The sequence below is a fragment of the Podarcis pityusensis genome (genome assembly GCF_964106645.2).
Source record: "Podarcis pityusensis genome assembly, chromosome: 15".
Classification (NCBI taxonomy): domain Eukaryota; kingdom Metazoa; phylum Chordata; class Lepidosauria; order Squamata; family Lacertidae; genus Podarcis; species Podarcis pityusensis.
In genome coordinates, this window is record NC_138040.1 from 33,081,984 (window position 1) to 33,094,579 (window position 12,596).

General features: G+C 45.2%; 2 protein-coding genes across 2 annotated transcripts in view; one reads left to right on the forward strand and one right to left on the reverse strand.

The window, feature by feature from the left end:
• PANX3 (pannexin 3) overlaps positions 1–12,596 on the forward strand; it is a 200,557-nt gene that overhangs the window by 161,931 nt on the left and 26,030 nt on the right. The window lies entirely within an intron of this gene.
• Positions 1–12,596, reverse strand: part of ESAM (endothelial cell adhesion molecule) — a 102,668-nt gene that overhangs the window by 2,989 nt on the left and 87,083 nt on the right. The window contains exons 3-6 of the mRNA XM_080982517.1: positions 4,452–4,659; positions 3,176–3,331; positions 1,648–1,770; positions 401–539 (exon numbers count right to left, since the gene is read on the reverse strand). Coding sequence (XP_080838643.1) covers positions 401–539; positions 1,648–1,770; positions 3,176–3,331; positions 4,452–4,659 — 626 coding nt within the window. The remainder of the gene's footprint in view (positions 1–400; positions 540–1,647; positions 1,771–3,175; positions 3,332–4,451; positions 4,660–12,596) is intronic.

Below are 12,596 nucleotides of genomic sequence, written 5' to 3' on the forward strand. Positions count from 1 at the left end.
GAGCTACCAATCTTTTTCATGTCTGCAGGTGGAAATATGTTAACACAGTACTGGAAAACAACTACTAACTTAACTCTAGAGGTATGAAACAGCTATTGTGGATATGAATGTAAGAATATCAAATGGAAATCAACAATGCATTGTACCCGAATGAATTTCAAGGTAGGGAGAAATAAGGGACAATTTCCTCCATTCCCTGAGATTCATTCAGGTATAATGTGTTGTCCATTTCTGTTTGATATTATTGCACTTGTTTCTTTCATAGACAGCAATCTGTTCACCGGTCTTCTGCTGTTGCGTTTAAAAGAAGTATTTCCACATAGATTTTAGCCTCTTTAGTCATGTTTGGTCCCAACTTGCCTGCCTTGTGGGGCAATTTAAGAACCTCATTTTCACTCACTTGATCTCATTGGCCATCTCCTCCTGTGATTCTTTCATCTTCCTTCTGTAGAAGAGCATCTGGAGTGGAAACAAAATGATCAGGCCAAGTCCAATGAGGGCTCCTATGACGGCACCAGCCACCATGGCTCCATTGATCGCTGCAAAGGGAGTCACAGCAGAGAGAAAACAGAAAATGGTAATAAGAGGGGGAAGAGAAATCCGATAGGAACATAAAGAAGGGCCCTGCTGGACCAGACAAGTGGCCCATCTAGTCCAGCATCGTGTCCTCACAGGAGCCAATGAGATGTCTATGAAAAGACCGCAAGCAGGAACTGAGCACAAGAGCGATCTCCCCTCTTGTGGTTTCCAGCAACTGGTCTTGAGAAGCATTACTTCCTCTGACAGTGGAGATACAACACAGCCATTGAGGATTGTTGTTAGGCAATGGAGGAACCAACCCCCACAGCAGGTTGCCAGGAATGGACAAGGCAAGGAAAAGTCCTTACCATCTGCTTTTTATTCAATATTTACAGAGAGAAGCTTGGGAATGCAGCCTCTCAGAATAATGGTGTTGTCCCGAGTGAATCTCCACCCCCTCCATCTCTCCCACTTCCTCTTGAGTCATCGCCATGGGCGATGAAATGTGCCCTCTTCCTTTGAGCTCTTTGCTCTCCTACTTTCAAGGCTCGCCAGGTTCTGGGATAGGGGGGTCTGGAGTACTTTCTAAAGGCACTGTGTCTGCCAGCTGTCACCCTCCTGGTGCTTCCTCCTCCTCCTCCTCCTCTCCTATTATTTCCCAGCTTTACCCCTCATCTGCCTCTGTGACCTCCCTCAAACCCCTGTTGTAATTCTGAACTGTCTTCTTCTTCTTTGGAAGGGTCAGGCTAGGGAGGTGGTCTCCACCATTCCTCCTCTGCCCAGTCCCTGACATCAGTAGAGACTCATCTACACCTGTCAATTATAACGTTAAAAATGTGTTATAAAAATGTGACACCAGATAGCGCTATAGAGCAGCAATCTATCGTCAACAGTAAATTGCATTGGGAGCTATATAGTGTTTTTATAGCGTTTTTCATATCGGTGTAGATCCAGCCTTGCTCTGGCCCCAGAATGCAGCACAGGCCCTCTTCTCCTTCCCTAGTCATGTCAAAAATGTGCAGCGGGAAAAGAATCGGGGTATGGGAGGGTTAAGAACCCTTGATGCTTCCATTTCCATGCAAAGGGTTCTCTGGCAGCTCTGTAGGGTGAAACCAAGATTGCACTCACGTGGATACACCTCCAGGGCGATGGTGCAGCTGGAAGAGCCAGCATCGCTGGAAGCATTGCAGAAATAGGTTCCGGACATACCTGCTGTGAGGTTGTTTAGCCTCAGAATCCCCCTCTTGCGGTCTGCAAAAATTACAACAGAAACAAGGCTTCAGAGTAGCAGCTTATTTCGGTTGGGATCTGATCTTTTCATCCAGCGATATTGTCCTAAAAGCATGGAATGAGCTCTGCTGGGTCAAAGGCTTATCCAGACCAGCTTCCTGTTTTTGTACAGTGTGAGATGCCTCTGTAAAGAACACAAGCAGGGCAGGAGCACATCACCCACTTGCTCCTGCCTGCGAATCCCGGAAACCGTTATTCAAAGGCATACTGCCTCAGCTGTCACAACCAGCAGCCATGGATAGCCTTATTTTCCAGGGACAGATCTACACCCGTTGTTTATAACATTAAAATGCATTATTAAAATGAGACACCAGAGGGTGCTGCAGAGTGGGGAACCACCAACAAAGGGAAACTGCCACTGAACCTTATAGAACGTTCAATTTAATAACATTTAGAAGATCAACATAGATCCAGCCCAGCTGTACACAGGCTGTGTTTGCGCATAAAGCTAAACCACCATTTGTCAATTCAGAGACAAAGCTGAACCCCTCCTGTACTTCAAACGTCTTTACGTCTAAGTTAGGCTTGGGGAACCTGACTCCAGCTCCCATCAGCCTCAGCTAGCATGGCCAATGATCAGGCATGATGGGAGTTGTAGTCCAAAAATATCTGGAGGGCCACAGGTTCCCCCTCAAGCCTGGTCCTTAGATGTGGTCTTTGCCTTCATCTGTGCAAGAGGTATTAACTCTCTGTAAACTGCTTTGCGGTTTGTTTACAATTAAGCAGTGCACAAATTTTATGAAATAAACAAAATTAATTAATTAATGACCACTTGAGCCCTTATAGTCCATCTACAAGCGCTGAGATCTTCCGATGGGGCAATTCTGCTGGTTCCCCCCACTACTCATGTTTGGTTGGCCTTCACTAAGGACCAAAGTGGTAGACCCTGCCCTGTAGAACTCCCTTCCAGTAGATATTCATCAGGATCTGTCCCTCCCTCCTTGCAATGCCATTTAAATACTGCCGTGCTTTAGACAGGCCTTCACAATATGAGTTTTTCTTTAAACCAAGCAGTATCTACTGATGTTTTATTATAGAACCATGGAATTGTAGAGTTGGAAGTGACAACGAGGTTCACCCTTGCAATGCACGAATCTTTTGCCCAACCCACGACCCTGAGATTAAGCGTCTCATGCTGATATTTCAAATTCCGTCTTCTAGATATTTAAGGACCAGCTGTATTTGTTTTATATGTTGTAGGCTAGGTTGTTATATTTTATGAAAGAGTGGATTATAAATATTTTTAAAACTCATTAAGCAATTTGCAGAATGCTAGTGCACAACTAAACGACAAAACAACAACAAATTGCATGGGCTCCCCAAACCCTCTGCACCTCAGTCCTCTCTGGACATATTTATTTCCTACCTTGCACAGGTTCAAAGAAAACTTGATCGGTGGGTCCAGTGCGTCTCCAGTTATACTTAGGGATAGGCTTGCCAAAAGTAGAATTGCAGGTCATGGTAATGTTCCCCCCGACACGAGGGCTTCCATGAATCTGACACTTTGGCAGGGATGGAGGAACTGCAAAAGCAAATAATGAGGCTTACAAATCTGTATCAAGTGGTCCATAGTTAAGGAAGGTGAATAAGATGGAAAATTATAACATTGCCATCTTCTGGCCACAAACAACACTGCAGCTGGTTCTGAATAAGGAGAGGGAGAAATCGATTCAGTTTGTATTTTAATGCAAACCTATCTAATTTGGTGCTTCCCATGCACTGAAATGCAACTATCATTTGAAATTCACACTTGCCCCATTTTTGCAGTGCAGATCTCCAACAACTAAAAGGTGTACTGAAAAAGCAGGTACCTTGGAAGTTGAACGGAATCTGTTCTGGAAGTCCGTTCGATTTCCAAAACTTTCGGAAACCAAAGTGCGGCTTCTGATTGGCTGCAGGAAGCTCCTGCAGCCAATCAGAAACCCCGTTGGACGTTCGGCTTCCAAAAATAGTTTGCAAACCGGAAAAGTCACTTTCGGGTTTGTGGCATTCAGAAATCAAAACGTTCGAGAACTAAGCTGTTCAAAAGCCAAGGTACGACTGTACTAGGGGAAAGTGTGCACCAAACACATACATTAGTGAAAATAATGTGCACAAAATCTTTAAATGCAGGAAAATTGCATGCAAAGATGCAAATATTAGAAGATATGCACACAAAGGCATATGTGCATTTTCATGAGAGCATTAGAAAAAAGGGGGGGAGTTCACAGGATTAGGGTGTGAGCAACTGAAATTGACAGATTTGTCAATCCCAAGTTCTGATAGCATTGGCAATCATTGTAGGGCTGTGTCCACATCAGCTACCTCTCTTGAAATCCTGACTGCTTTGATTCTTAATGCCTTGGTTCATATTGCCCTAGTGACACTACAGGGGATAAACCTTGTTGCTACGTTTTTGTTTTAAAAATATTTTCAAAATTTGTCTTTGTAAAATGTTACCACCCAGCGAAGAAGAAAACCTACGCCCAACCATTAAGCACATTTGTGATATGAATTTGTGATGCAGAATTTTCTTAGGAACTCAATCTGGTGTGCTAAAATGAGGGCTGTAAGTAGCTGCTTGCCTAGTGCCCTCGGGACAGTAGGAAATACCTCTAACCCCAGGTTCCCCCAAACCCACAGCAAGCCAAGGCTCAATTCACCTAGGACTGTAAGGTTGATGAGTCCAATGTTTTGCTCGCTCCCACTGTTGAGGAGGTTCACTGTGCACATGTACTGCCCTGAGTCGGCTTCTTTGGTATTATTAATTGCAATGGAGACATTATTGAAAGGCATGGGATAGAGGAAGCTGAGCCGACGGTTGAAATCCGAATCTACCACTTTTGTCCCGCCGGTCATGTACACCATGATCTGAAAGGCAGAAAAGACAGGAAAGGGATTTAATACAACAGCATTGCCAAAATAGGAAAACAGAATTCAAAGTGTCTAACAACAACAACAACAACAACAACAACAACAACAACAACAACATTTGTATACTGCCCTTCATCCAAAGATCACAGGGCGCTTCACAACAAAATGATAAGACAAAATACATAATCAAAACAAGAACAAACAAAAAATTCCCAATCCCATAAACTTAATGTTAGCAAAAGTAGCTTGACGTTAAATGGATTTTTTTTTTATTAACAATATGTATATGTTGCCCAATAACAAAGCTGACAGCGTTGAAGTGTTGGAAAAATGACGAGTACCATGTCACAAGAAGGAGAATTGTATGTTGAAACAAATGCTGTGGCACCACAGAAGGTGATTTGTTTTATAAAAGAACCACAAGGAGGCCAATTGGGTATCTATCTTCTTAGGCCAGTGGTTTTCAACCAGGGTGCCGTGGCACCCTGGGGTGCCTTGAATGATGGTCAGGGGTGCTGCGGTCAACACTGGCCTCAATCACTTTTCCTTTCCCTTCCTTCTCTGATGCCTTCTTGCATCTCTGGCTCCCAAAGGCTTGCACACAAGGGGTTGTAGCCAATGCTAGTTCTACTCAGAGTAGACTCATTGAAATCAATGGCTTACGTTACTTAGGTTCTGTTATGAGTTTGGGGTGGGAGTGGGGTGTCAGACCTGTCTAATCCCTGGATCCAGCAAGTGTTAAAATCTACCATATTTTTTCACTCTATAAGATGCACTTTTTCCCCTCCTTAAAAGTAAGGGGAAATGTGTGTGCATCTTATGGAGAAAATGCAGGCTGCACAGCTATCCCAGAAGCCAGAACAGCAAGAGGGATTGCTGCGCTCCCTCTTGCTGTTCTAGCTTCTGGCTTAGTCGCACTCTGTCCCTTCCCCCACCTCCCGCAAAAGCTCTCAAGAGCCGCGCTCCCTTTAAAGAGCAGCACTCCCTTTAAAGAGCCACGCGGAGCGTGTGTGCGGCTCTTGGGGGCTTTTCCCTGAGGAGGGAGAAGGGCAACCCATCAGTGACGGGCTGCCCTTCTCCCTCCTGGGGAAAAGCCAGCTCAGTGCTCCCTTTAAAGAATATTTAGTTAGTTTATTAAATTTATATACCGCCCTATACTCAGAGGTCTCAGGGCGGTTCACAGAAAATATCACAATATACAAAATCAAAATAAGAACAATAACCCAATAACACTCCCCACAAAAGAGTCACATTTTAAAAGGGTATAGGATGTCAATCAGGTCAACCAGAGCCCTGGTTTAAAAGGAACGTTTTTGCCTGGCGCCTAAAGGTGTATAATGAAGGCATCAGGCGAACTTCCCTGGGGAGAGCATTTTACAGTTGGGGAGCCATTGCAGAGAAGACCCGTTCTCATGTTGCCACCCTTCGAACCTCTCGAGGAGGCGGCACGTGAAGGAGGGCCTCAGAAGGTGATCTCAGGGTCCTCTTTATATGGAAAGAGGCGGTCCTTGAGGTATTGCGGTCCTGAGCCATTTAAGGCTTTATGGGTCAAAACCAGCACTTTGAATTGGGCCCAGAAACTAATCGGTAGCCGGTGCAGTTGGACTAGGGTTGGTGAAATAGTTGAGAGCTTTGTAGTGGAGCAGGCAATTGTTGGTTTCTGTTTTGAATCCAAGGCTACGACTATGGGAGAAGCAAGTCCTTCTTGGGGTGTTAATGTTGTGAACCCCTAAAGCGGAGGCTCAGGTAGTATATATGTGTAAATAAACCATATATCATAAAGACACCACAGTTTCCACTGTGCCTCATTCCAAAGAAATTCAGACTCTAGGTGTTGCCTGGGACCCCTGGGATCTTGCATCGCTCAGAGATTGGGGTGGAGTGCAACAGTTCATTAATTTCAACGAGTCAGCTCATTGAACTTGGTATGTGAAAATGTACATCAATAAATGCATACCTTTGAAAAAAAGATGCATATGTCACATAAAATCAAAATATTGCGATTGATTTTTCATCCTTGGACATTTTTGCTGCTGGCTACAATGAAAGCTACCATGGTGCTGTCATATGTGCAGAAAGCTCCCCCCAAACCTCTACAATGCTTATTATTATTATTATTATTATTATTATTGCCACTGATCCCTGATTTGTTGATACTTTGGCATCATTTCCTGAATGTCAACAAGACAGGGTTTTTTTTCCACTCCTGGGAAATTCCAACAGGAATAGGAAATAGGAGCAGAAGTTGACACTGGTCACTTATTCCCGAACTGAAATCTGGAAAAGAACTCACGGTTGGAATGGAAATCAATCCAGTCTGTTGTTGTATTCAGTCCTCAAGCAGTATGAAAATGGCAAGAGCCCCCCCCCCCCACTTCATATAAATTGTGTCTCCGTTGCATTTAAACAAATGGTATGGAAATAATTATCTTAAATCCAAAATTTACACAACCAATTCTGTAATATAGTGTGGGCAGTGAGATGAACTGCAAAGCATTTGATAGAACTTGAACTGCAGTGGAATGGAAATAGCGCTGCTTGTGGCAAAGCAAGGCCAGAAAGGAAAACATGGCCCTCTTGCATCCACACCTGTACTGCATGGTCCTATATGACCCTCCACCAATCTGGTGCTCTCTAGAAGTTTTGATCCCCAACTCTGTTTAGGGAAGTTTTTGGTGTTTGAAGTTTTATTCTGTTTTTAGTGTTCTGTTGGGAGCCGCCCAGAGTGGCTGGGGAAACCCCGCCAGATGGGTGGGGTATAAATAAAATAAAATAATAATAATAATAATCAGTGCCAGTCAACATGGCCAAATATCACCCGTGATGGGAGAAGCAGGACAACCCAGCTCCCTGCTGAACTTACACTGAAGACCTTTCCATTTCAGCTGGCATTTTAAATACTTTTTTAAAAATGGTTTATTGTATCCATCACAACCTTCCTGTACACTGCTTACAGCAGAGCTTTCCAAACTTTTCATGTTGGTGACGCACGTTTTAGACATGCATCATTTTGCGACACAGTAATTCAGCTTTACTAGCAAACCACAGGTTAAACGAAAGCCTTTACAGCTCCTGGAGGAGTGTAGGGAACGTTTGTGTGACACACCTATGCACTGCAGCCGACACACGTGTCGCGACACACAGTTTAGAAAGCTCTGGCTTAGAGGGCTATGGTGCTTTAACCAGCATATAAATTGTTGAAATAAACAAAATGAACAATAACCCAAAGCATCTAGTGCAATCAGGGAAGGCTATCTTATACAACTGAGGACCACACAGCGAATGTCATAGAAGGATGAGCCAAGGATGTAGTGGGGGGGGGGGTCTGCCAGGGCAATGGCCTCGGGCAGATTTTTCTAGGTGGCACATTTGGCTTCTAACCAGACAAACCACTCAGATCAGATCTCAGCATCGCAAAGTGACTCTGGACTGGCAGGGCAGCATGAGAAGAACACAACAGCCATGTGCCGAGGCTGGGATGGAAGGGCGCATGGCTGTTGCGTCTTTCTCATGCCGCGACTGCCCTGCCAGCCCTGAACTACTTGGCGAGGCTGGACTCAGCCTCGAAAAGTGGCTTGGAGTGGGCATTGCTCCAGCAGCACTGGCTGGACTGGCACAGCAGGCTCTGTTTACCTTCTGCGTCCTTGGTTTGTTTGCATGCCCTGGGTGGCAGCAAACCATGCTATGCCACTGGGATGTCCTCATACATCTGAATAGCTCTGTGACACCACCACAGTCACTATGTGATTCCTCTTTGTACAGGTCTGCCGTTCGCAGACTGCTTCCCTGAGCCAACTGCGGCCTCTCCAGAATGTGTAAATGGATGTGCTTTAGAATGTGATTTCTAATGCATGTTCTGGTGCAAATAGAGCAGCACCAGGGTTTCACTACTGCAGCATGGCTGCAGTCTGGTTGCTAAGGTAACAGTGTATGTTCCCTCTCCCTTCCAACAAATACTTCACAGCACATTCAACAATCACCGTATATAGAGAACACTTTGAGGAACCCAGAAATGTTTCCAGAAGGTATCTCCAATCTGATCTCTAGTTAGGGTCATATGTACTAAGAAATCCCTGTTGCCTTGCAAAACAGCTAGCAGTGTCTTTGCAAGTGAAGATGCACTTCAGGAAGAAAGTGTCATTGCAACACTGATCGATGCACATGCACACACTTAGCGGCTGAGTTTGAACATCACGGTATATAGTTTATCATGATGGGAACAAGGCCTATTCCCCTCTTCAGGTTTGCATCAATCTGCCTCCCCACTTTCCCTCCACCACAGCGACAAGGAAAAGACTGGAAGCTTTTACTTCCAATTTCAGTTAGCCACAGTTTAGTGTTACATCTGAACTCTAAACTGTAGTTCATCTTAACCAGGGTTTGTTGAAAAAAACATCACACATCTGACTTGAAGCTGTCTCATTTCAAACGAGCCATAGTTAAGATCAGTGCTTTCTTTCTACAAAAAAAAAAAAAAAAAAAAGTTTAGGACTACAGTGGTACCTCGGGTACCTCGGGATGCAAACGGGATCCTTTCTGGAGCCCCATTCGCATCCCGAACAGAACATAAGACGCAACAGCGCGTCTGCGCGTGCGTGGGTTGCGTTTCACTGCTTTCATGCATGCGTGTGACATCATTTTGACCATCTGCGCCTGTGCGAATGGCGAACCCCAGAAGTAACACGCTCCGTTACTTTCAGGTCACCACAGAGCGCAACCCAAAAGCGCTCAACCTGAAGCATATTCATCCCGAGGTATGACTGTACTCTCATTTTGACTCAAGGAAATCACCATTTTATAGAAGAAGCAGAAATGAGTCAGTGATGCTCCAGAGCTCCTCTGCTTTGACAACCCATTCCCCATTTGACACAGCGACAAGTCTAGCACATCAAGCGGATGTTGCTTGGTTGCCGTGGCAACAGCATCCAGCAGCTTGGGTTCAGGCACACAGGGAGACCGGCATTGCTCTTTGGAGGCAGAAAGGTGTGGCTGGAGAAATCAGGGCAGACCTCGGCTGAAGTCACCTGCTAATGCCAGACTAAAAGCACCCTGAGAGTGCTCAAAGCTTCAATTCCCAGAGTTTCCTGAGAAGAATTGTAGAGTTGGAATAGTCCACGAGGGCCATCTAGTCCAACCCCCTGCGATGTAGGAATCTTTTGCCCAGTTTGTGGTTTGAATAATTGATTGTTACACCACGCTGGGAACTGTAATTCTGCAAAGAGAATAGGGGTCTCCTGACAACTCTCAGCACCCTTGATAAACCACACTTCCCAGACATATTTTTTCGGGGGGGGGGTATGCTGGCTCAGAGCTTGTTGAGATTTTGTTCTCCAGGGCAAGGTGTGGGATGGGTTAAGGCAGCCTTCCTCAACCTCGGCCCTCCAGATGTTTTGAGACTACAATTCCCATCATCCCTGACCACTGGTCCTGCTAGCTAGGGATCATGGGAGTTGTAGGCCAAAAACACCTGGAGGGCCGAGGCTGAGGAAGGGTTAAGGTAAATCTGAGGTCCCTGTCTTTCTGCCTTGCTCTAGTTATTTCTGTGCATCAAATCAAAACACCAGAAATGAACACAGGTGAGGCTATGGAGCTAAGAAATGATCTGAGGGTGCCTGATGCTAAGCAGGTTTTAAGCAAACTTCAGCAAGCAGGAGTCCCCCCCCCCCCAAAAAAAAAACAACCACCTAGTGCAAATAGCAGGCATGTGGCCTCAGATCTGGATTAATTTCATTGTGTAAAGGTTAGCTGAATGCAATCCCTACTCTCTTCACTAGGGTCCCAATCCAGGTCAGCTACCCTCAATACACCTGCAATTTAAACCCTCCCCCCGACATATTTGCATGATTGTTGATTGCATGAATGGCATATGTTGGAAAAGGGATTGCAAATATTAAACCTAATAAAAATCTGACCTCAGTGAGCCTCGGAAAGGAGGCCCCTTGGAGTGCCAATTGAAAGCAGAATATAAATCATCATCATCATAAGAACTTATTTTTATTTCCTTAAAAAAGCAGGTGAATTTGCTAAAGTGGAGGGAACGTATCTACATGCTGGGAAAAGTTCAGCCTTTTTAAATTTATGATGGACGCTCCTACCTGGGAACTAATAGCGGCTTGTGAACAGGGTAGCAATTTTAATCTGGAACTCAGTACAGGATAATAGAGGCAAATTCTCCATCCTCCACTGCATGCTGTGCTCCTGATAACCCCCAACATTAGTTATTTACAATTTATTAAAAGGCTGTGCAGGTGAAGCACTGAGTGGGATAGGTAAGTGTGTGGATAGCAAAACTGCTTCTACCATCGAGGCAGCTGTCTCAGGAACAGAGTTCTGTTTGGATTTTGATGTGAAACCACCTAATTCACACTTATGCAAACAATTCACGCGTCTCTGAATATTGCGATGCAACCAAATTATGAATACAAAAATGTGTCTATGAGGGAGAATTGTCCATAAAAATGCACAGACAGTATTACTGGGCGGGGGGAAACATATTGGAATTATTTATATTAGGGAAACTTGCAAACAAAATTGCAAGATTGCAAACAATCCTCGCACTAAAATACCGATTAATTTTCACGATGACTTTTTTAAAAAAAACTGATGTGGAGAACAGAACTTTAATATTGGGAAAATGACAGAAACTGAACTTCAGCCATGCCTACACAGGAGGGTGGCAGTCCCCCAAGCGATTACTGCTGAGTCTTCTCTGGATATTTGCCCCAAACCATGAAGCCTGACAGTTCTTGCCACTGATGCCTTTCCAATTAGCTCCTAAGCTAGCCTCTTGTCCACAGGTGCAATCAAGGATGCTGTACCATCATCAGTGTTGAAGTACGATTAAACTGCCCGTCTGGTGGGCATCAGTATGCGGAATTTAGGGAGGGGAGGAAGTCTTCTGTAGCCTCAGGCAGGAAAATATACAGTGGTACCTCGGGTTACAACTGTTGGCGGTTCGAATCCCTGTGACGGGGTGAGCTCCCGTTGCTCGGTCCCTGCTCCTGCCAACCTAGCAGTTCGAAAGCACGTCAAAGTGCAAGTAGATAAATAGGTACCGCTCTGGCGGGAAGGTAAACGGCATTTCCGTGTGCTGCTCTGATTCGCCAGAAGCGGCTTAGTCATGCTGGCCACATGACCCGGAAGCTGTCTGCCGGCTCCCTCGGCCAGTAAAGCAAGATGAACGCCGCAACCCCAGAGTTGGCCACGACAGGACCTAATGGCCAGGGGTCCCTTTACCTTTACCTTACCTCGGGTTAAGAACTTAATTCGTTCTGGAGGTCCGTTCTTAACCTGAAACTGTTCTTAACCTGAGGTACCACTTTAGCTAATGGGGCTTCCCGCTGCCGCCAGGCCACTGGTGCACAATTTCTGTTCTCATCCTCAAGCAAAGTTCTTAACCCGAGGTACTATTTCTGGGTTAGTGGAGTCTGTGACCTGAAGCGTCTGTAACCTGAAGCATCTGTAACCCGAGGTACCACTGTATTGAGCTAGCCTGGGCGAACAAAGAGGGCAGATTTTACTTTTGAATCAGTCTGCGGCTTCATGATCCGCAACCTCTCTAGCCTGCGTCAACTCACCCAGCTGTAAAATGGGAAGAATGCTACTTCTCAGCTTCTAAGGGTCTTTGGGGTCTGAATCCATTACCGACTGTAAAGTGCTCTGAGATGTACTTAAGGTGTGCGTGCACACGTGCATGCAAAAACTGGGAAGAGACTCGGGGATGCTGAAGGGAAGGGAAAAACCCAAAACTAGAAAAAGTCTATTTGGATTTTCGGAATAGTGTGAGAAATGTACTTGGGCATCAACAGCAAAGAAACATTTCCTCTACCAGCCGTGTTTCCTCACCCCTCTTCAGCAAGGAATATTCATTTCTGAAGCGCCTGTGGCTACTCCCTTTATGACGTTTGCAAGTGATTGCTGATGATGGGCAGATG